Raw genomic sequence first — 26,219 nt, 5'->3', positions numbered from 1 at the left:
CATCTGTAGTCGAGAAGACGCTGGACGACCTGTAAATAAATCTCAAATACACACCAGTGATGTCCCCTCCATGTCTACCAAGTTGATATTGTCCAGAACACACATCGACGTTGGAATTAAAAAAAACCTCAAGATACGTGTATAATAACCGAATAACCAGAAGTGCTATTGTCTTGCATTCGATGTCACCTTCTTTACTTTTCTTTCTTTACGTGTTTACATTATAAATGAAATGCATAAGTTGTCGCACACACAGATAATCATCAAGGTCATTTTATAAACTTTACTTTTGTGATCATTCACAAAACGAAAACCTTAGATTTATAGCATGTTTATTTATTTGTAACAATTGATAAACATATTTATGTAAAGTGAAAACGAAACAAAATTTGCACACACATTATTTGTTAAGCAAAAATGAAATAGACCGGTACAATTCACACTACAACTTATATATGGGGCACAAAAAGGGCGAATGTTTCCACAAATTTATCTTCATCTGTATAATTTGCTTATTATTGCATGTTAACAACTATTTATTTTGCTCAATATATCATCATTGATTTCTTTTTGGAAACCGAAATCACATTATTCATGGACCAACAATGAAATTACCTGGTAGAAATTTTAAAATACTGATACATTTGTAATTTTTCAATGTAAGAAAGACAGGCTCAATATGGACGATTAAAAACAGTTTTAAAAACATTTTACAGGTAAGGAATTAATTATTTTTAGCATAATAACAAATGATTAGTAGTAGAAAACACACACCAACAATAAATGCTATTTAATGAAAAGCATGGTGTAAAAAAATAACATTTCAACAATATGCGATGTATCACAGATAAAATATAATAATAAGATAACAGGTTTTCATTGTGAAAAAAAAATCTGATTAAGAGAGACAACTCAAACTGAACTTTTGAAATGAACAAAAAAAATTAACCCCTTTTGTAAGTTTGTTTCAAAATAAATCTATTTTAAGTTGTGGTGACCTTGACATTGGAGATATTGGAGATATTGACGTGATTCTTTCGTGCGACACACCGTCCCATGATGGTGAACAAATGTGCCAAATAATTGTAAAATCTCACAATGAATGACATAGTTATGGCCCAGACAAGCTCATTTATTGCCAATTTTGACCTTTGAACTCAAAGTGTGACCTTGACCTTGGAGATATCGATGTAATTATTTCGCGCGACACACCGTCCAATGATGGTGAACAAATGTGCCAAATGATTTTAAAATATGACAATGAACGACATAGTTATGGCCCGGACAAGCTTGTTCCGCCCGCCCGCCAGCCAGCCAGCCAGCCAGCCCGCCCGCATTCGCCAATCTAATAACCAGTTTTTTCCTTCGGAAAACCTGGTTAAAAATGTATAAAACATACTATCACACATATGTATGTAATACTGAAATAACATCTTTACAACATTAAATAAACAGGTCTGAAGTAAAAAGTATTATCAAGGCTAAAATATAAACATGATTTACAAATAAACTAAAGACACACAGCAGGTGTAAAAAATGAGTAAGGTAGAGAAACAAAAGGCAGTTTACATTACAAATATGAATATTGTTTGCTGAATACCAAAACCTATCATTTTATGTCAGAAAAAAAAACCCAAACAATTTTAAACCTTCAGCATTTTTATCAATTAATGATATCCTTGCAAAACATTCAACTCATTGAAAAATAATAAAACAAATAGAAATAAATAATTGCCAACAAGCCCAAGTTTGCAGTGAAAGAGAATTTTATAAGTTGAAATGTGATTGACAAACTAGTAAGACAAATCACAACATTTTAATACAATAAATTTTGGTGTGGTTAAGAATAACTAAATAAATGTAACCTTTTTAACTTGAGCAAAATATTTGTTCTTATCACAGTGAGACTCAATCATTGTTGAATGTTTGTTTGAAACAAAGGATAAAGCAAAATCAGTGAAGTCTACTTTATTAACAACATTAAGAATACTTATGGCTGTTATCTGTTGCTAAACACACACCCTCATATGCCAGCCCTCAAATGTCTTCATACATCTTCACATGTCCTACTATGGGGCCTATATATATATATATATATATATATATATATAAGTTCTTATTTTATACTGCAAGTGTTTTCATTCCCTAAGTTTAATGATGCTTTTTTATATTTAATTTGAATTTAATTTATATTGGCCAGGCTGCTCAAAACTTTAACAGCCAGTTAAGCAACAGCCACTTATTTATTAATCAAGTTATTGTTAACCATCAAATAATTTGCATATGTTTGAAAACAATATGGCTTTTACATTTTTTTTGGTGGGGGTCTTAAATTAACAGAATGTTACTTTAAATGGCTGTTACAGTTTCGAGCAATCCTTCCCAGGCTGTAAACTTAAGTGGACATAAGTTTGGAAGCCAATGAGTCTCGACTGCTCCATGCCACACACTGGGGGTTGAGTGTTACTTCTTTTCATCAATTTTCTCAGGTTTTAGTGGTGTGGCGGGGCGCCATTCATCTAGCGCCGCCACGGTCATCATCTCGGACTGTTTCTCCTCTAGCCGTGCCTTTACTCTGAATGGCTCCCTGCCAATGAACAAACACATGAGCTGCGTTCTGGGAACACTAGGTTTCATATCCCATACATACATACAATATGAGTCGGTGCATATGCATATATGACAATATAACATTAGCTATGTATAGCTATTTACCGACATACCGACCAACAATAACTTCAGATGCTCTATAAATACTGTCCTAGTGTGTGAACATTCAGTCAATCTGTGTGATTATAAAATAGTAAAAGTCGACAGAAATATAACAGAGCACAATAATCAATTGTAAACAAGAATGCTTACTTGTCACAAACATCCTTCATTCAAAAATTCAATGCAATGTCTCCATCCAAACATAAGATATGAAGTGAAAACTGTTTTTTGTTTCTTATTAATAGTGACCTTGACCTAAAACTGACTGACTTCTCATGCAATTTCAAACTATGTCTGAAGGTAAGTTTCTTACACAAAATTTTCCAGTTGGACTTTCAAGGGTGTGCATGACCCCTGTCTAAGGCACCCAGATTCCATGTGTAAACCCTAAACATTGCAGGGTTACCTTAATCCTACAAAGGGGACCTATGAGCCTTGTTCTGAGAAAACTGGACGTTATGCTTGTGCTTAAAATATTTCCCAGATTAGCCTGTGCAATGTGAACAGGCTATTTAGGGACAACACTTTCTAAATTTATGGTCTTTATTGCTTAAAAAAAGTCTCTTCTAAACAAAAATCGATTTTAGGTGGAAAGTGTCGTAACAGTTTAGCCTGTTTTAACTGCATTAATCAGGAATGACACTTTACGCACATGCATTAAGTCCCGTTTTCCCAGAACAAGGATCCTATGATGCCCCCCACTGCAATGAAGTGAGGTGATGTTACCTGGGCTCGTTTAGGGAGGGCTGCAGCGGTACAAACGTGTCTGGCTGATGATGCCAGGGGCTGTTAGCACTGCAAGCACACCTCACAGTGAAACACTAAGGTTAGAACACACGCTCAATGTGACAGTACGGTGAAACATCACACAGTTTATAGGCTACATTCTACGTTAATGTACAAAACCTGCACACTCTACTGGAACACTGTGTTAATAAATACAATGTCATATGCATTCAATAACAAAAAAGAAAATAGCAAACACTTGATTACATAGCAGTACTCAATAACAAACATGCAAATAACTCTTATAAATATTGAATGTCATGTTTTATAGTTTAAGCACAATAAAAATGAATAAACATCAACTAAACAAGAGGCTCAAGAGGTCCTGGGTTGCTAACCTGATTATAATCAGTGTATATTGTAAATACAATTTTACTGATGATGATTTACGTATATTTGTGACTATCCTTAAAGGTTAACATACACCATATTCCCCTTTCCTGAGCATTATGAACGTTTCCTCTTATTATCTCCAATCCCTTATAGAATCCCAGGGGTGAAATAATAGTTTTATTCATTATAGAGAGAACTTATTGCGCTGTGCATGTTTCATATTCAATGTTTTTTACAAAAAGACCTAATTTTGCCTACAACCCTAAGCAACAAGATGATGCATTCAATTAATGCTATAGTCCCTTGTGGAAGCCTTGAAAGTATTTATTCATTTGTCAATTTGAATAAGTCATTGTTCAAAAGAAGGTCAATGACAATGTCAAAATGAGGTCAGAAGATTTGGATGTGCAGAGTGATGAATGGTAGTATCAAAGCTTTTTGATAAGTAAAATAGATGGTAATCTGATGGTTATTTGGATCAACAAGGAATTTAACGAAATGATTTGGTTAAAGTACAAATGTAGGTTTAAGACAAGATAAGGTCAGGTGATTTCCTTGTGTTGTAAGTATTCAAAGAATATCCTTTATGTAAGTATTACAACTCAGTAAGGAACATTATTGATGTCAGACCAAACAAGTGATTTTAGGTTAACCAAATATTTTGCCCTTTTAAAGTAGTCTTAAGTTAAAACGAAGGTCTATGTCAAGGTCAAAATGAGATAAAGGTGATGTGAGTTTCTTGATAGTGTTCATAGATAACATCCAGGCCACTATCAAAGCATTCAAGTATGCAGCATTGAATTTAAATTTAACGCGTATTAGCATATCTTGTATAATATGTCTGAACTTTATTGCTTTGTACAACCATTATGTTGTATGATAATATACATGTATACATTGTATGTATTATATTGAATACAAAAAAATAAAAAATAAAATAAATTTAACGCGTTATTTTTGGTTAAGCAAAACATTTGATCTTCTGAAACAGTCTTATGTCCAGAATATGGTAAATGTCTAGGTAAGAATGAATTCAGTTGATGTGGGTGTATTGAGAATGTTCATATACAAGATCCTTTTTGGTATCAAAGCTTTATAGATGCCAATTCATGTTAAACAAAATGTGTCATCAAGGATTCCCCTTGTACAGAAAAATAGATGGAACAATGGACAGGCCTAGCACTTTTTGCCTCTCAGCATCAGCACATGCCTGGAGCATAAAACTAGTCCAAATTGCCATATATAAAACACTAAACCAATTTCTAACTTCTTCAAACTGTGTCCGGGTGTCTTACAATGTTGTGTACATATTAATTCCATGTGGACAACACACGAATATGTGGAAAACACATGACTATGTGGACAACACATGGGCAATTTATTAAAAAACAACACTGGACCAGTGACTTCACAAAGGTAAGTGGACAAAACTGACGGCGTGAGACATGGGAAACAACAACAACAACAATGAATAGGCATGGAACGTTGCACGACTAATACAATAACTGCTGTACGTACTCTTCAGGAACATATCTAGGCAAGAAACAACAAATTATATTCGTATTGTACATTAATGTTTCATTTTCCACATTTGTCTATTACAGAACAAGCTTTTAACCTACTACAATAACATAAGATATTAATATAAAGCTACATATATCTACCGGTATATAATCAAATTGGGTTTGATTCGGCCATGAATCACAAATGCAGTCGACTTTTGTAATAAAGCCTTTTAGTATACTTCAAACATTTGGAAAGGTGTCTGATGATTTGTTGTTATCATCATGTTTTCAAGTGATAATTATTTTGGCATTAAGACCAGTTTTCCCAGACCTTATGTTCAATATCTATTTGGGGCTTATACTTTTTGTAGTATTTGATCCACAATTTTTACATTTGGTGAACTAATTTTGGACCAAGATACAACACACAGCTTTAAATAAATAAAAAAACTATAAATTTAATGAAAAGCATTTATGTGTTTGCCACTATTTCTTGAGTGAGTGTAATTCCATGTTACAGTTAAACTCAACGCAGAAAAAACTATTCTGAATGAGATGTTTCATCACATTACAGTTAGCCATCATTTACCTTCATTCCTCAGTTATTATGCACTAAAGGGTTCATGCAGATTAGCATTTCAAAATGCATGCATAGAGACACAACTCATCAGAATACCTTTCCTGAAAATATAACTGGAACAATTTAGGACAATCTTCCTCATATGGCCGTTTTGTTTTCTTCCTCTGATATCTAGTAAGATACTCTCTTGTAAATATGATTTAAATCTAACGTTTTATTTAATTTAAAAATAATTAAAAGCCACAGAACAACTTGCATGTAACATTCTATTAGCCAGCTGTGTACGAGTTAAAATATAACACCGTTTGGTACACAAGGCCGTTTAATAATCATTGTATTATATACCTTTATTTTCTTTCAGTTGTTTTGTGCTATTGTACAAATTGTTATGTCATGCATACAAAAGAGCGCAGCGCTAACATCACTTAATAACCATGTGAGAAATAAGTTTTAAGTAAAAAAATAATTTTTCTCAAGAAATACACCTGCTGGGATTATTATAAATATAATTTTGTGCATGTGGGACTCATTATTTGACTGTTTTTATGATATAAAAAAGGCAAATTACAAGACCATGAAGAAACTATTGATTTTTATGAAATTTCATTTAAGGGTTGACTATGAAAATGATTGCACCACGTTGGACACAGAGTCATGTCCTACAAGGTAGAATATTGACTGGTTACATGGTATAAATCATGACAGCTGATTGGATGATATTAATAGGTATGAAATTAATATTTCAGTATCTCATGGGATGAAGTACATTACCAACAGATAAGCAGTATTCCAATAAGTAAAACAACAACACATATTTCAATATTGAGCATCATGTGGTTCCTGTGACAAACAATATTAAGACCATTTCAATAATGCACGCAATATTGAATATACCCACAAATAGACATTTTAATATTGAATGCTATTAGAGAGCTACAAACAAATTAACTTCCAGTATTACACACAGTGTAAAACCTACAAACGGAAAATATCAACAATTAATATTGCACAAAATTACATTATTGTTTATGATATCAAACAATGTGGTACCTATAACATCTGTAGACCAGACTTGTGTTACAAACTGTAAACCAGCCTTCCATCTCTGAATATCCTAGCTATCTTGTCTAAAGCCCATAATAAATGTCATTATGTTGACAATATTTATAACTGAAATGATTACAAATGGCTTCTTTTCAATGCAGGTAAGTCAACAGCCTGTAACCATGTTCCATTGTTATACTGATTAATGTGCTGATTGCATGCGTACTTAATACAGGTTTAACTGAGACAGGGGTCTCAACTTTTTAACCTTTTACCTTTAGATTAGTATTTCGACACATATGCAGTTCATCAGAAAGTTAAATATAATTAAAGACCTATCTTACTATATTCAAGATTTAAGGCTTCATCTGCAAACCGAGTACTCCCAGGCTGTTCTGGTTTTATGCTGTTTGCACATAGCCATTTCACTTTGCTTCTGAGTGGGAAAGGGTTAAAAGGAAAGTTTGCATATTTGGATGAAGTTTATATCGGTTATATAAATATAGTAAGCATTTAAGGTAAATGACTGAACTATCATTAAGCATTCACATCTTAGTTTAAAACCATTCAGGTTTGAAACTTTTAAATCATACACTAAAAACAAATTTGTTTTGTATCATTTCAATTAACCTGGAGACAATTTCAAAATCTGAGAATGTAATTGGTGGAACTTCAAAAAAAATCTTATTTAAAGACTTTTTAAGTTCAGCAAAAGATGCTTAAACAGCCAATAAGAGTTCCTGCACAAAATGTTTAACCACAATATCTGGGTACCTAGGGTTAGATCTAAAGGAAAACCCCTAAGCCTAGCCCTATTGTTTTAAGAATGTTTTCTGGACAGAATGGCCCACATTCAGCTGAGATCACACATGACCTACAGTTGAAGGTTAGCAGTCAGCAATTTTGTTTGCCCTATTGAAAATGTACAGGTACCGAGCCAATTGGGTAAAATTAGCTGAAAAAACACTAAAATATGTAAAATTCGCCCCGCAAAATCTTCAAATTGGGAATTGTGTGTATACTAACCCAAAGTCAATGACAGGCAGGGTGGATCCCAGCTTGTGGAATTGGGAGGAATACTCCGGGGTCTTGTATGGCTTGTCCCCAGGGGCACTCTCCCCGATACCATTACGCTTGTCTATCGTCTCCACTGGCGACAAAAGCAATAAATGCATCCAAGAGTTATACAACAGTTGTGCAGTCCGCACAGGCCCATCAGGTAAAATACTTTCAACCTAAACTGGATTTTCCTGAATTTGACACTGTTTAAACGAAAAAAATACAACAAAAGCGGAAAATGTCGTCCCTGAAAAACCTATGCAGACTGCACAGTTTAATCTGGGACAGCACTTTACACACATGCATTAACATTTTTACAACGAGAGAGAATAACTAAGCTGCCCAGCACTAAGCTGACACCTGTGATCTCTGATAGCATGAACATTTGGGCCATGCTCTGTGAAAAGGGGGCTTAATGCACGTGCGTAAAGTGTCGTCCCAGATTAGCCTGAGCAGTCTGCACAGGCTAATCAGGAACGACACTTTCCGTTTTTTTATGATATTTTTCGTTTCAAGAAAGTCTAAAAATCAAGTTTAGGCGTAAAGTGTTGTCCCTTAATAAGCCTGTGCAGACTGCACAGGCTAAAATAGGATGACACAATGCACATGCATTCAGCCCAGTTTTACCATAGTGTGACTCATATATGCAATATATGTCAATATCAGGTTAATATTGGCAAGCTAGTGACGTCACAAAAAAAACCTTTCAATTAAATGGGCATTATGACATGACATTGTGCTCAGTTGAGCTGACAACTTAAAAAAATAGTGAACACATTGTTTGGCCTGATCTGGGGTTCTTACCTGAAACACTTTGAATTGAAATCAAATTTGCTTCCATTAAATCACGCAGGCTATTAACAAAGTATTTTTAACAGTATGTTTTTAACACACATATTCTCCAAATTATCAATGGAAAGCATTACAATGCTTATTATTTTACCAATTACAATTTATGATTATTTATAAACAAACCTTTACTTGTAACTTTCCTTTAAGTTAGAAATGTGAGTTCGCTTTTTCAAAAATAATCTATTTTGACTCTATGACATTTTTTAAAATCCTTATTTTGCCAAACTGTGAACAAGTCCCTTTTTAATCCTTTCATTTAACATGTAATAATAAGCCTCTATGGCTTTCAACAAGGATAATCTGTAACTCATAAGCCTCTATGGCTTTCAACAAGGATCATATGTAACTCATAAGCCTCTATGGCTTTCAACAAGGATCATCTGTAACTCATAAGCCTCTATGGCTTTCAACAAGGATCATCTGTAACTCATAAGCCTCTATGACTTTCAACAAGGATGATCTGTAACTCATAAGCCTCTATGACTTTCAACAAGGATCATATGTAACTCATAAGCCTCTATGGCTGTCAACAAGGATCATATGTAACTCATAAGCCTCTATGACTTTCAACAAGGATGATATGTAACTCATAAGCCTCTATGGCTGTCAACAAGGATCATATGTAACTCATAAGCCTCTATGACTTTCAACAAGGATGATATGTAACTCATAAGCCTCTATGGCTGTCAACAAGGATCATATGTAACTCATAAGCCTCTATGACTTTCAACAAGGATAATCTGTAACTCATAAGCCTCTATGGCTGTCAACAAGGATCATATGTAACTCATAAGCCTCTATGGCTTTCAACAAGGATCATATGTAACTCATAAGCCTCTATGGCTTTCAACAAGGATCATATGTAACTCATAAGCCTCTATGGCTGTCAACAAGGATCATATGTAACTCATAAGCCTCTATGGCTGTCAACAAGGATCATATGTAACTCATAAGCCTCTATGACTTTCAACAAGGATAATCTGTAACTCATAAGCCTCTATGGCTGTCAACAAGGATCATATGTAACTCATAAGCCTCTATGACTTTCAACAAGGATAATCTGTAACTCATAAGCCTCTATGACTTTCAACAAGGATCATATGTAACTCATAAGCCTCTATGGCTGTCAACAAGGATAATCTGTAACTCATAAGCCTCTATGACTTTCAACAAGGATCATATGTAACTCATAAGCCTCTATGGCTGTCAACAAGGATAATCTGTAACTCATAAGCCTCTATGACTTTCAACAAGGATGATATGTAACTCACAATTTCTTCCACGTCCAAACAACATGCTGTGTGTGATCTCATCTGCCGACGTGTGTGTTGCCAGGTGGCGGCCGTTGAAGTGACACTTCATCCCTCGATTGGAAAGGCCCGGGTCCAGAAGCCACTCGTTACTTGAGTTCATGTACGTGTCTGGGGAAACAGTGGACAGACTGCAGTGAGTAGGACAGTCTATGATGGCGTCTTTATATATGAGGCTCACACTGGGAAAAGTGGACTGAATGCATGTGTGTAAGGTGTTGTCCCAGATTAGCCTGTGCAGTCTGCACGGAAAGTCAGGGACAACACTTTCTGCCTTCTCTGAATTTTTGTTTAGAAGAAACTCCATTAAAACAAAATATTCCATAAAATGGAGTGTTGTCCCAGATTAGCCTGCGCAGACTGCACAGGCTTATCTGGGAAGGCACTTTCTGCACATGCATCAAGTCCTGGTTTCCCTGAGAGCGATTAATATTGGTAGGCAAATAAGTGAAGTACAGAAAAATATCAGTGAGAAATATGGTTAGTGTTGGATAATGATTAAGTGAGGGTTAAAACATTAACTTTTAGGCTTAGAAAGTAGTTCAGATTTTCATACCAAGCCCTATAATGCTTGAAAATGACTTACTCAATGTTTTCACATTTTCAATTATCAACATGTTTTATTCAATATGTTTACGTATTGGAAAATATCAATATCAACACATGACTTGCTTTAAAATGCATTTTCAGCTAAAAATCTCAGGTTAAAATCAATTGCAATTTCCTATAAAATATACTCTTCTACTTTAAAAGCAATTAATTATTACATTAAAACATGTTTTTTACAACAAAGTTGCACAACATTATGATAAATATTTGTACAGATACCAATAATCGTTATGCCAATGTTATGAAATCCACATTTTTTACACAGTGATACAATTGTCAACAATAAAACACCATAGTAAAAAACCTTAGAGTTTAGAAACGTATGATCCTAAACTGCAATATTATTTCATTTATGGTTTTACCATAATAATTAAATTGCGCCATGCTCTGTGAAAAATGGGTTTAATGCATGTGCCTAAAATGTCATCCCAGATTAGCCTGTGAAGTCCACACAGGCTAATCAGGCACAACACTTTCCGCTTTAATATTTTTTGTTTTAAGAAAGTCTCTTCTTAGCAAAAATCAAGTAACAGCGGAAAGTATCATCTGAGATAAGCCTGTGCAGACTGCACAGGCTAATCCGGGAAAACACTTTATGCACATAAATTAAACCGCCTTTTCACAGAGCGCTGCTCAATTATATTTTAAATTAACAAAACTTCAACAGTACTAACACAACAGCTTTAAATTCCTTTCCATACACAGCGAAGTAACAAACTGGGACCACAATACCTTGAGTTCTCTGATATCAAATATGATATCTAGTATCTTAAAGGTGGCACCCAATACTCATGGTTCAAGCTTTGTGCAGGATCAGATTTCCTCTAGGACAATACAAATTAGTGGTATGTGACCATATCTAATTGACACCAGTACATGTGTAGCTGAGTGATCAGCGCTATTCCTTCCAGCTAAGGTCATCAATCTGGTCTTTGAGTCAGAGTAAAATGGTATTTTTAATTGTAAAAGCATTTATTTTTTGCTCTTTGATGGACTTAACTAAAATAAGAAAAAAAAACAAAGTTTTAATTAAATAAATTAAATCTCTTTAAAATTTAAAAAAAAACAACATTCAACCACATTTTATACATTAATTTTACTCTTATTTATAAGCTTTTCCAGTCAAATGACTTTTTTCAAAGGGGTAAATTTGCATTAAGAATTGAATTGTTGTATTACAGAAAAAATATATTAAATATGTTGCTGGAACAAAGCTTATCATAACAATTGTTTGTTTTGTGACTTGATAATTAAATGCTTAACTCTGTTCTGTTCTATGCATGCAAGAAGATTCTGTGAATGATGACGGTGTGTGACTGATCACTTTTATCTCATTTTTATATAACAGTATTAGAGGGGGTAATCACATGATAGTCAAGATGGCGTCGGCCATGTTGTGGCAGGTATATTTCGCTGTTTTAAACCCTTTATTACTTGTATTAATTTTTAAATGCCACTCACTTTCCAGCCACATCAGCAAGAAAGCTAGTAACATTTATTTTGTATTAATATTTGTTCCATATCTTGACTTAACTTGCTGCAAAATTTCTTTGCCAGATGACCTAATTACAGCTCCACTAAGAAAATTGTTGGGGAGTAAAGTTGAGTTATAAATCACCTTTATACTGATATGGCTGAACAGTGAGCGTCACTTTAAAATTAAACAAAAGTAATAAACGGTATACAATGGTGAAAAACAACTGTCTCGGCATGGCTGCCACCATCATGACTAAGATTACCCCCTCTGACCATATAAAACTAATTGTACCAACACTGGTCACTTAACAGGTGAAACAATAAACCTTGTCACCTTGCAATATCGCCCCATACAGATAACAAGCCTGCAATATGCATTGAAAAAATGTATAAGAAATATCAATAACTGGTAAATTATCATGTATATAAAAGTATACATAAATATATACTTATTTAGATGTAAAAAATTATATAAATATACACATATTTATATAAAATTAATCATATTTTTAAAAACTACAAAATTTAATGTGCTTAAATGGCTTGTCTTGAACAAATGTTTGGAAATTACCAAAACCATTCAATATAACAACTGAAGATCAATATGGAAATGTGAGTGCCAATTTCAATTGAGCTTGGATCTGGGAAAATATGGCTTGATGCATGCGCGTACAGTGATATCCCAGATTAGAATATGTCTGCACAGGCTAATCAGGGACAAAACTTTACGCATAATTTTTTGGAAGAAGAGACTGTAAAATGAAATACACCATAAATACCGAAAGGTTCATCCCTGATTAGCCTTTGCAGAATTAACAGGCTAATCAGGGACCACACTTTAAGCTCATGCATTAAGCCTGGTTTTCACAGAGCAAGGCTTAATTAATTTCAACACACATATGGTGCATATATTGCAGCTATCTGTATATAAGATACTCCTAGAACCACTATAAAGCCATGCATTTATAATTCTGGTACAATAAATATCACATGCAAGGTTTCCACAATGCATAGAATGAAATTGCAGATGGTAAATCAAAGGATGACGGTGTAATTATTGTACCTTCTTCATATTTCTTTATCATATACAAAAATTTCACATTCAAAATATTCGAGTCACACTCTAGGAAAATGGGACTAAATGCATGTTGGTAAGGCTTATCATGGTGACACTTTACGCCCTTACTTGATTTTTATTAGAATAGACTTCTTTTAAAAGAAACCCGCATACATTAAACCCCATTTTCACAGAGGGCATCTAATTTATTACCGGATTATTATTGGCTGCACTATACATGTACCAATTTTATCAGCAAGGCTGCATGCAACTCAATGCTTATCAAAAAAGTGTACCCAACTACTGCCAAAACTACTGGGTGGTTCCAGTCTTTTCCCTCAAACACTTGTCAACTATTATAATTATGTAAAAATCTTACTGGCCAATTTGTTTAGACATAGTTGACGCACTGAAAGATACGTATTTAGCATTATGAATTAACACTTTCAAATTATCATAGAGACCATATTAATGAATTCACCCTTCACGACTTATATACGCACTTGTGTGCATGTGTAAATCCCTTAGAAATTTAAATTCAATAAAAGACCTTTCTTACTAGATTAAGTTTTAAAGGCTTCATTTCCAACTCTAAGATACTGATGAGCAGCAAAAAGCAAGAAACCTGAACAGACTGCGAGTTACTCGCAGGCTGTTCTGGTTTTATGCTGTTTGCTCAAAGCAATTACCCTTTGCTTCTGAGTGGGAAAGGTAAAATCAAAGTTAATGACTTAAGCATGTGTGCATAAAGTGAAGCAACACAAATATATTCATTATGTTTGTAAGTTTGTTCTAAGTTGTTTTTCCCTTCTAATACTTGTCTTTTAATTATAACTTATCACACATCAACTTAATCCATCAGATTGAAGTCATTAGCTCGATCCTGTTGCTTCACACACAAATGCAGGTTGAAATGTAGAAATATGATTTGGTAATAACAAAAAATTGTTTTAAATTAACAAGCTCGCAAAATAAATAACAAATCAATTAGAATTCAGAGAGACCAACACAGCCGTAAATATATGTAACCCTTTTTGTAAAGTATAAAGACTCTTAACCTAATTACCCACCTCAAATTCTATACAGAGCTTTGTCAAATCAACATTTACCTAATTACCCACCTCAAATTCTATACAGAGCTTTGTCAAATCAACATTTACCTAATTATCCACCTCAAATTCTATACAGAGCTTTGTCAAATCAACATGATTACCCACCTCAAATTCTATACAGAGCTTTGTCAAATCAACATGATTACCCACCTCAAATTCTATACAGAGCTTTGTCAAATCAACATTTACCTAATTACCCACATCAAATTCTATACAGAGCTTTGTCAAATCAACATTTACCTAATTACCCACATCAAATTCTATACAGAGCTTTGTCAAATCAACATTTTTTAAGGAGGGCCAAATAGCTTTTCTTAAAAAGAAAACATCAGGATGAGTGTTGTCTTATAAAACATGCATGTTTCTTATATGACATAGTATGCTGAAAATTCTGTAAACATGCAATAACATGTCCAAATAAGATGTGTAAGATTGTACATGAACTAAACCGGATCATAACATGAATGATGTTCAACTAACAAATCTCTACCATGACATGAATGATGTTCAACTAACAAATCTCTACCATGACATGATGTGGAATCCTCAGTTGACTAAATCTGAAATCAACTTTTAACTGAAATAATGAAAAAAACACAGGCAATAGTAGGTGCATTTTAAAATATATAAATACGACTTGAACTAAAAGGATCTGGTATTGTATAAAAAGACTTCTGAAAACGCCAAGTAAAAGACAAAATGAAAATTTTTAAAAGTCTGGAGTTGTAAAGAAATCCTTTTGTGAGTAATGCCTACATACCTAAACAAATAAATACTTGATAATTAATGTTAGAATAAACAAACAACAAAGATAAATTCACATATATATCACACATGTAAATACCTAATTTTAAGGTTAACCATGACACTTTGCATTTATTTCTTATGTTAAAGCTGTTACAGTAAGCTAACTTGGTAGTAGAAGCAGGGGCATAAGACCGTATTGTGTATGACTTTGACATATAAAAAGCAAGCAGGTAATCTTAATGAATCCTAAAATTCTGAAATGTCTCTTTTCTTCATTCAGATTGGATCTTGGCAATTATATAATTTAACATTTACATTATGTTTTTGCTTGTAGTGTAACTTAGTCTAAAATTAATTATCACTTCATACAAAAATGTTCATCAGGAAATAAAACCTCTATTGTTTGATCAAATAAAAGCTTAAATTGATTGGGATCATTGAAAATCACATAGAAACAACCAAATAAAGCCCAAACACATATTACCACTTAGAATCATGTACATGTTCTGAGCTAAAAAAACATACACAGGTGATAAACAACCAGGAAAATATATGATAAAATTGTTAACAATATTAAACATCATTTTATATAAATAATTTAATTTGATGGTTTTTGAATTAACAGAATTCACTTGACCTTTTGACAATCCTATTCTTCCATTTTGAGCGAATTTCCCTCTGCCAAAAAGAACTTTCTTACCAAAGGATGCTATGTGACATTAAAAAGTAATAAACTGACCAAGATATGAGTTGTGTTCATAGAAAACTGGGCATAATGCATGTGCATAAAGTGTTGTCCCAGATTAGCCTGTGCAATGCGACAGGCTAATCAGGGACAACACTTTCCCCTTTTACGACATTTTTCGCATAAATGAAGTCTATTCTTAACAAAAATCCAATTTAGGCGGAAAGTGTCATTCCTGATTAGCCTGTGCAGACTGCGCAGGCTAATCTGGATCAACACTTTACGCACATGCATTAAGCTCAGTTTTCTCAGAACGTGTCTCATTTACAGTTGCTTTAGTATCCAAGCCAAGCTGAAGTGATTTTGTTTAATACTAAATGGTAAAAAAGCATCAGTGGCTCAAAGTAAATGAAATGAAAGGCTTTTGCTATTAAAGTATGTAGAAGCAATTGATATGCCTAGATTACCAGACAAGATGTAGAAGCATCAAATGAGTTCTTACAAGGATATGGCCGCATCGCCTTCCAGTTGGTCTCAAATATTTCTGCCGCCGGATATTTGGGGTTGGCTGGGTCAGCGATATACTTGATGCGCGATTTCCAATCAGGCCCTGAACTGCAAAATGACATGAAAGGCTAGTATATTTTTTAACCAACCTTAATCACAGTTTATGTTGTAATCAAAAAGTAAATTTTATTGCACACCTTATTTACACGTTATTGTGAAACCAAAGAGTACCCGAAATAATGTGCTTACTGCAACAAAAAGCTTTATGCATAATTTTGTTCCCAAAAATGGAATAATAATAAATGTAAGGAAATCTTGTAACATTTGCATGCATAATGCTGTAAGCAACTCACTTTATTTTGGGTGGGCAATGATCTTCAAACATCAATATTAAAATGCGAACTTTTGAACAATGGACTTTAAATAAGAAAAAAATCACTTATATAAACACCTGCCTTATTTAACAGAAAATCAGAAAATGTAAAAAATATTATTACATAATTATTAGTCATAAAAAGGAAACAAACGAAACATGATCCTTAAAAAGTCATAACAAAAGCCAAAAATATTGGTGATCAAACATAAATACGATTACCGGAATAAACCCCCTTCGGAAGAAACACCCTTCCCTAAAAATGGCATAGCGGAAGAAACCCCCTTTCACATTTTGCAAACACGGAACAAACACCCTTTCATAGCAGAATAAACACCCTTCCTAATTGTTATTAAAAATCTATAATTATATGAAGGTGCGAAAATCTGCTTAAAGAAGTGTACCGGTCGTTTGTTAATAAGTTGTTAATGAATTACACATTAAATATTAATATTCAAGCTGTGAATCTCAAACATCGTTATCGTGATAATTGACCCGTTAAATTCTCAAATGAGAATAATAATTAGTAATCCGAAACATACTTCCGAATTTTTAATGTTAACACGACGTTTACAAATGCTTGCAATATAGTCATCATTTTCCCAACAAAAGAGCGTAATTTTCACGGCAATGTACAAGGTCAAGCGTGCGTGTGTTTAGTTTTTGATGCAAACTGTGTAGCGCAGATAACATTGAATTCTGTCGATTTCGGTTAAAAGTGTCTTTGGTATTTTTTAACACAAATATATCCTTATAATTTGATATTTCCTCTTAATTAATTTCAAATCAAACACGCTGTATCTTTATCGTTACGGTCTATTAGTTGAGTAATTATTGAAACAGTAATTGTAATGTATACTGTAAATGATACATTAAATATTCAAGCTGTGAATCTCAAACATCGTTATGGTAATAAAACGAATAATTTATGATTGGGGAAAAATAAGTAGTATTGAAGGATGAAATAGACACAAATATAATATAATATATTATCATTTATTTACAAAGATCAAACAAGCATAGATCTATATTTAAAAGCAATAAACAAATAGTTGATGAAACAATACACGCATTTACCAGTATTCACGATAAAACAGACATATTATAAAAAAAACTAATGCATAAAAAGGTGTGAGTATGACTGAGTCTACAACACCCTTCCCTTAAAACACACAATTATAGCCTAATTCCTTATCCGATGGCCTGCAAGAACTCGCGGATGGTTTTCTCCACCTTTGTGTACTGCTGACACAAAGTCAACAGCGTAGCTCGATGATTCCTTCGGGCCTTTCTCTTATGTCTGGATGGCTGTCGCACCCCCAAAGCTGGTTTACCAATGACTTTGCTTTCTTTGCAGTAACCCTGGTAACATAACTTCTGTCCGCCCTTGTTATTCTTAATGCTTCATAAATTCACACGAGCCGCACATTTTCGGAAATAATTGAAAGGCGCCGATCATAACACAACTTCTCAACATTATCACCAATATCCAGTACATTAAAGGACATTGGTTTTAATTAAATGAAGGTGTGATAATCTATTTCCAAACTGCTTTGTGCTGATTAAAGAAGTGTACCGGCAGTTTGTTCACAAGTTGTTAATGATGAAATGCTCGTGTGAATTTGACTTGCACTCATTAAACTGAGATTATAAGATTTTTATATGTGTGGAAATGTACTATATTGATTAAAATTATTGTTATAAGAACACAAAATAGGCAATAAAACTTATACATTGAAGACGAAATTCATAAAATGCAACAAAGACAAATGAGCACCCCGAGCCGATTGTGACAAAGATATACATACATATTTTCCTACAATAACAGAAGCATTCGTCTTTTTATAAGGATCGGAGTTAGTGTTCATGTGTTGTAAGAATAGATAGCGTTTTACACATTTTATATCATTTCATAAATATTTGATAAAATCGTGCTTATTCTTCCTTGAATCCCTCATACTCATACCGCTATGGAAGGGTGTTTATTCCGCATATGCAAAACTAGCGAGGGGGTTTATTCCGCATATGCAAAACTAGCGAGGGTGTTTATTCCGTGTTTGCAAAATGTGAAAGGGGGTTTCTTCCGCTATGCCGTTTTTGGGGAAGGGGGTTTCTTCCGAAGGGGCTTTCTTCCGTACACCCATAAATACAAATAAATGTTTTTGTAGATTAAATATTTAACACACTTATGTGGTTTTGCTGGTTGGTAAGCTTATTCTCAACATTAACATACGTAATTCTTAATTAAAAAAACACTCTTACTCCGTGTATTTTGGTTGGATGTTCTGTGGGTGTGGCTTCCATTCGTCATACATGCCATAGCCGTGGGGGATGTACCTGCGGCCATGGGGCTTGTATATCGTCGTGCCAGGCTGATTTTGCAATTGCGGAAAATGTCTCCTCTCCCGCTCTAGATCAACATAATACATGTATGCAAAAATAAGGGAGTTTGTTAAAAAATAAGATCAGCCTTGTTCTGCAAAAATTGGGCTAAATGCAAGAGAGTTAAAGATCAAGTGCCACGATTTTAAAACCCCGTAAAAAAACTTTATTTATCGAATTTAGTGCATATCTAAACTATTTCCCACCTCACTTCATTTCAATTACGGTGTTATTAGCGCGAACGAATAGAACAAAGTTGCGATTTCTCACACATTCCGATGTACTTGCCATTTTCATTCAAACCGGAAGTGACTTCACAAATCTTCCATTGTTCATGCTCTCAATAACGAACTGGCGTTATAAAGCTTCGGATGTATTATCTTTCCAAACTTTAGTTAGAAAAATTGATGGAAAATGGAATATGATAGAGATTATGATGAGTTTTCCATTCAACTGTACATGCATGAGTCAGAATTTAGCGACAGTCTGTCCGATTTTTTATAATTCTAAGTCGGACAGCGAGGTTAATTTTGTCGATGCTCAAGACAACCATCGTGTTGGGAATAGTGATTAGTAAATACATAACTGTGTTTGATGCACGTGTCGGGGGAAAAATACTTTTTGATTGTTATTCTACAGTACAAGCTTGTTGAATATGACTTGGTTACACAAAGCACTGGTTAATAATACAAAATTAGAACGGATACTTGTACCGGTTCTGATAAGGAAGAAATGTTAATATTTCTTATTACATGAATTTTAATTTAAAACATTGTTTCCAGAAATAATAAAAGAGTTTCAGTGTGAACAATTATATTAATTCATTGATAAATACAGTAGACTCTCTGTAAACCGGACGGTCTGGGGACCGGCGTGATCATCCGGTTTTCAGAGAGTTCTGGTTTACCAAGAGTATGAATATTGCCAAAATATACATTGTATGCATTGTGCACAAAATCATATAAGAATAAAACAAACCATATACATTTACATGTACCATGTGATAACTGTACTCCTGTAAGGTTTATGTTTAAAGCATTCTTCAAAAATGTGTTTTTATTCGATTAATAGCAAAAAACATTCCATACCGACTTGTTTTGATTAATCCCAAAGTGAATGTGGTGCTTTATACATGTACATACATGACATTTGTAATAAAGGCGAGTGAGTCGTGTTCGAGTTCGCTATAAATAGCTCTGAATTAATTAACCCTCAAATACAATTTTGACGAATAGCGATTTGAGAAGACTTGTAGATTTGAGACTATTAATGCTGTAGATGCGTTTGAAATTAAGAAAAGGCAATGAATGAATTTGCAGACAGATGGATGGATATTTAACGGTCATATTTCTTACAGTTTTATCTGACAAACAAACAAACAACCATTTAAGCGTTAAAAACATGGCTATAAGATCTTTTAAACTACCCGAGAAGATCACAAGAAAGTGATCGTCACAACGGCATGCATTAATTTTGTAATTAAATTGTTTATCATAAGCTTAATAAAACGATCGAGTCAATCACTTTTTGGTGTTACCGCACGTCGATTATAGACATTCACAGTTTGGTTTACATTATTTAATCAGACTTCTTTAGCGCGTTAACGACTTGACACCTTTATGATATGTTTAATCCGATTATCGATGATTGCGCGAGCAAAATGTGTGACACGGCACGCACTGTGCTGACTAGGTATTGTAATTTTCACGCATCGGGCATCTTGAGAATTTTGACCGTCCGGTGAACTCAATGTTTTTTACGTTGAAAATGACCAAATTCACGGAGATATCCGTTCGGTTTCCAGTTTTGAGAGAGTTCGGTTTATTCAACATTTTTTTAACAAAGAAATAGAAGGAGAAAATACAGGACTGGCCCGACCATTCGGAATCGAGAGAGTTCCAGTATTCAGAGAGTCCGGTATTGGCAGAGTCTACTGTACAACTTCCATTATAATCCCACGATAATCAAAACAATAGCAAGGTGTAGGTCCAAGTGGGCAGAGTGGGGCATTTGTGGGACATGGAGCTGCACCCGCGCACTTGGTTAGCTAAGCCATAGCACTGGCCTGATAGTAAAACATTTTATGATTGTTTGTTGGATATAATTGGGCTTGGGCTAATCTCTTATCTCTGAAACCATACTGTGTCTGCAATAATCAACTGTGATATATCCACAGATAAGGCACATTTCAACAGCCAAATAGCCATAAACTCCATGACACTCTGTATGGACTAATACCGGTACACAACATTGGTAACTGGTGTCAATTTGTCTGTTAGTCATAGAATTCTTGAAACTTAGAAATCAACATAATGTCTATGTATATATTGTTGTCTGAGGCTATTAAAAACTGGACATTCAAGTAAGAAATGAAAGTGATCTTCAAGATCGTTACATTGTTTACATAAAAACCGCTTGAGAAGTTGAAATATTGTTCAACGTGTATTTATGATAGTACGCACAAAGTAAATTTAATTTTCACCTAATTATAGCTGTTAACCTCTGATCGGTGTATACTATGTTCAAGGTTTCGCATCTAATTGTATGAACCAATGACCGTGGTGTCAAAATTATGTAGGAGCGAACGTCCGCCTTGTCAAAATTAGCCTAAGTGCGATTGTCCGTGGGAGCGATTGTTCAGATACCCATTACAGAGAAATGCCAAGCTGTTTTTGTTTATAAAATCAATAAATTGTACTAATAATTACAATTCATGTACAAAACCCTCCTCAATTTACATTTTTATCTGAATATTTCGATATAACATAATGAATGGTGTTAGTAAATAATATTACTATTTTTAGTAATACTACATGTATTCCAATTCCATTTAAAATGTCTTTTAATAATCTGTGTAATAGACAGTAATTTATTTGAGTTAAATATCAGTACAAGAATGTTATTTTTGATACTTTGTTGGTTAGTTAGCTGTAGCCTAGCTAATTTATGGTTTACAGTAAACTTGTACCTAAGTCAACTCGCACGGTCGTCAACTCGCACGTTGTTTGGTCAACTCGCACGGAAGTCAGCTTGTACCTAAGTCAATTCGCACGGTAGTCAAATTATTGATGTGTAAATGGGTTCTAAATAAGTTATTTATGCATAAACACAAATGAGACATTCTTTTAGAGTTTAGTTCAATACCTTTTATTGCAATATTTTCACAAAATAACTTTTTTTTTTACAAAATATTGTTTACACCATAGTAACATTATCAACACATTATAACAGACAGTAAGAGTACTTTAAAATATTTATTTTTTTAAGTATTATTTTAATTTTATTACAATATTAACACACATAATCAAAGCTTTATATATGTACACAAGTAGACATACATCTATATACTTTTATTTTAATTTTTATTTCAATAAATTTACACACAGTATCATAGCTTTACAATATGTACACAAGTAGACATACATCTACATAATTTTCCTTTTATATTAATTTCAATACTTACACACATTATCAAAGCTTTGAAATATGTACACAAGTAGACATACATCTAAATACTTTTTGTTTTAATATTTATTTCAATATATATATATCACTAATAATATGTGTGCATGCATATATTTATGTTGTTTTGAACTAGAAATATGGTAGAAATAATATTTGTAATTTAAGGAATAGGACATTAAGACTGATAATTGAAAAACGGACAGAACTATTAATTATTAAGAATTTAATAATTTGTTATACAACAATTAATGAAGATCCCGCTACGTATGGAAAACTTATTTCGCACACAATTATAGGAAAAAACATATATCAATAATGTCAACGTGAGTACAAATACGTATATCTTAGTATCATATAAACCGCGCATATATGATTATCATACCTACATGTATTTAAACATGGTTGTACGAAACATTGATTAATTTTACAATAATACTCAATCATAATACAATTTTACAAGAATCAAAGGTGTATTTATGTGCATGAATTCACTATACGTATGTATTTCATACCACATATATGTTGATAATGATAACCTATTCTTAATTTAGATATTAAATAAGAAACTTTGATCTATTATGATATAACCGCATGCAACAAACATCACCAAATTTTCGTTTTAATTTTCTTTAATTTAACTTACACCTGATTATAAAAGTAAAACTTTTTAATTACAAGTTAAATTAACTTTAATTGAATCGTGCGCGGTATACAACACCCTTTACAACATTCTCCGTGTTGTGACAAACATTAAATTACCACTGATTAATTATCATACCAATTAAGTTTAATTGATTAATGTTTTGCCATTTTATTTATTGTTTGTTGTATATAAGACCTGTCACACCTCTTCCACACATTCATATAACCCGTGAAAAACATTGATCACAAGGTTGAAAGAGCCATTAAATGTGACAACCGTATATTCAGATTATTAAAAAAAGGACATAATTTCTATTATTAATACTTATAAACTACTTATAAACTACTGATCATATTACATCCTTCATCTATTTCTATATATTATTTTTTTTGTGGGTGCGAATTGACTTCAAAAAGTGCGAGTTGACCAGAAATGCCGTGCGAGTTGACCAAAAAACGTGCGAGTTGACTACCGTGCAAGTTGACTTAGGTACGAGTTGACCGGCACACCTTATTTATTCATCAAATGGAATGTATTTGTCCTTTTTTTATCGCTGTTCCACTGATTAACCTATGTGTCCTTAATAATAAGAGAAAGGTTGTAATTTATTGTTTGTAACTTAAGCTGTTAATACATACATGCGTATAATATATTATTAATCTATTTCTTACCAGTAACATCATCTTTTGCAAAACCGAAAAGTCCCTAGTTTCCCTTTTCCGCACATTCTTTGCACCAAAAAAAAACGCACACTGGCAGTCGAATAACAATTGTAGTGCAAAAAAAACACACACATGAAAAAGCACACATTATAATAAAACTTGTATAAAAAGAAGCATATTAACATAGCACGATATTGAGTGTAAAAGTTGACATTAAGAACGAAGTGTTTAGGCTTTGATCCGTAATATCATTTGACAAGTTCCCGTGTCATGCGCCTTGAGTGAATGTGACGTCACAACCAAAAAAGGTGGCGGAAATACCCGGGCGATTTACGGAAAACAATATCATCGTTTTAAGTATCATAATATTTTTTGCCATTGCTTCTGATGATACCACTCGTTTTAGAATATACATATTTATAAAATAGCTTTTTTCGTTATAAAATCGGCATTTGACCTTTAAGTGTTGTCCCAGATTAGCCAATCAGGGACAATTCCTGCTTTTTATGGATTTTTTAATTTAAAGGAGGTCTCTACTTAGTGAAAATCAAGCTAAGGCGGAAAGTGTAGTGCCCGATTAGCCTGTGCAGACTGCACAGACTAAGCATGAACTTTTGTCATAAGGGCACTTATAAGTGGATGGTCATATCTATCCTTAGGAGTATTTTCAATATAGCATGTGTTACAGTTAGATTAAATATTAATAGGAGAATTTCCTATATATTAAACAATAGTTTATATAGTTAATATAACTAGTTAAACTGTAAATAACCAAGTTAATAAATTGGAACATCAAATAAAATGTGATGTCTAATAATGTCATCAAGTCAATAAAGCTTTGCAAGGGTTTAAGGGGCAGGGTGGGTCTTTGAGAGGCAAGGTCCTACGCCCTTCCATTTTGGTCTAGCTGGAGAACTGAATGCTGTGTTCAATCAATTCAGAATACAATTTCAAAATTTCTATAATTATAAAACATACTTTTATAATAAAAATAGCTTAGCAACAATTATATAATTAACAATTAATTTAACAAGAAGCAAGCGTTAGCCTTTCTCAGAACTGAAACCAACAACAAGAACAAAGTTACAAAGAGCTCCTTACATGTTCTTTTACTATTTTATTATTTCTGTAAAAAAACACATATTTTTAAATACTCAGACACTCTGGTTAATATGTTCTACAAAAGAAAACAACCATGTGAATGTGGACCACAACCATTTCACACACTCCAGACAATAAACAATTCTTAATGCCACACTCAAAATAACAAACCCATTTTTCACATGGGCTACACACCACTCTAGAACCAGCTCAAGACTAGGATTCAGACTAACCCTATATCACAATCCAACAAAACCAGTATTACCTTTTTTTTTAATTTTGAAGTTTTTTATTTGTTGTAAATTAGACGTTCCTTGTCTGTTCATAATTTTTTTTAATTTATAATACTCTTTCTTATATGCCCCTGTCTTGTTTTTTTTTTCTTTTGGCAGGATAAAGTTTAAGTTGAATGCAGTACATTCAGTTTGACCAAGGATTACTGCACAACACTGCAAAAATTTAGACACAATATTTAAATTCATGTGTTAATTCTGCACTAAGCTGGTGAACATTGATAAAAAGGTAATCATTATAGATTTTTTTATATGTTTTGTATTGAGGAATACAGAATGATCACTGACAGCTTACCCAAAGTGACAGCTATGATGGTTGTCTTTAAGTTTGTGATTTTTATTACTCATGTAAATGTGCATATGTACAAATTATGCATTTATGTGCTGCCTATGTAACACAGGTATGCATTAAAAAGCACTGTTTTGAGACTGCTGATAAACAGTTAAATGATAGTAAATTTTACCTAGGGTTTTCATATTACTTTATGCTGTTTTTATAATGTGTTACATAAAGCTTCAAAGAGTTAGATATAAACCAAGACCTGTTCCAAGTGGTTCTGAAATATGAAATGATGTTTTCAAATCAACATTGAAAAGGTAAATAACATCGCGAATATATATGACATATCGAAATCAATACTTAACTGTATTTTTCAACAGTTATTTAAGCATTATTTATTAAGTTACCAATTTTCCCAGGTTTTCCAATCTCGGTAGTTACGTGCAACATTGTAATATATGATCTATTTTCTAATAAAAGTGAAAGTAAATTATTTCTTCATGGCGTGCATAGTAACATACACACGACTGGTAGTTATCTTATTAGCTTATCTTGCGTTCTAAATATTTCATATGATAGAAACAGTCCAACAGGTGCGCTTTGTCTATCTACCGTCAATTTTTGTACATTTATATATTCAGTCCAC

The 26,219-nt window shown here is 33.3% G+C and overlaps 1 protein-coding gene across 5 annotated transcripts; it reads right to left on the bottom strand.

Annotated features, from left to right (window-relative positions):
- Positions 1–315: 315 nt before the first annotated feature.
- LOC127853980 (spermatogenesis-associated serine-rich protein 1-like) lies at positions 316–26,130 on the bottom strand. 5 transcript variants are annotated; one of them, XM_052388879.1, is made up of 9 exons: positions 25,981–26,129; positions 19,010–19,157; positions 16,370–16,482; positions 14,962–15,012; positions 12,601–12,631; positions 10,143–10,292; positions 7,987–8,110; positions 3,439–3,507; positions 316–2,587 (listed from the first exon to the last, which is right to left on the bottom strand). In XM_052388879.1, exons 2-9 carry the CDS (start codon positions 19,092–19,094, stop codon positions 2,464–2,466), a joined length of 747 nt encoding a protein of 248 aa, XP_052244839.1. In that variant the 5' UTR covers positions 19,095–19,157; positions 25,981–26,129; the 3' UTR covers positions 316–2,463. The 5 variants fall into 5 exon arrangements, with proteins under 5 accessions (XP_052244839.1, XP_052244837.1, XP_052244836.1 ...); XM_052388877.1 differs by lacking the exons at positions 12,601–12,631; positions 14,962–15,012 and adding an exon at positions 15,667–15,693 and having other exon boundaries at positions 25,981–26,130; XM_052388876.1 differs by lacking the exons at positions 12,601–12,631; positions 14,962–15,012 and adding an exon at positions 13,703–13,732 and having other exon boundaries at positions 25,981–26,130.
- Positions 26,131–26,219: the final 89 nt, after the last annotated feature.

This window comes from Dreissena polymorpha, chromosome 12 (assembly GCF_020536995.1).
Source record: "Dreissena polymorpha isolate Duluth1 chromosome 12, UMN_Dpol_1.0, whole genome shotgun sequence".
NCBI lineage: Eukaryota > Metazoa > Mollusca > Bivalvia > Myida > Dreissenidae > Dreissena > Dreissena polymorpha.
Note: the sequence above shows the minus strand (reverse complement) of the source record. Positions and strands in the feature narration are given on the sequence as shown.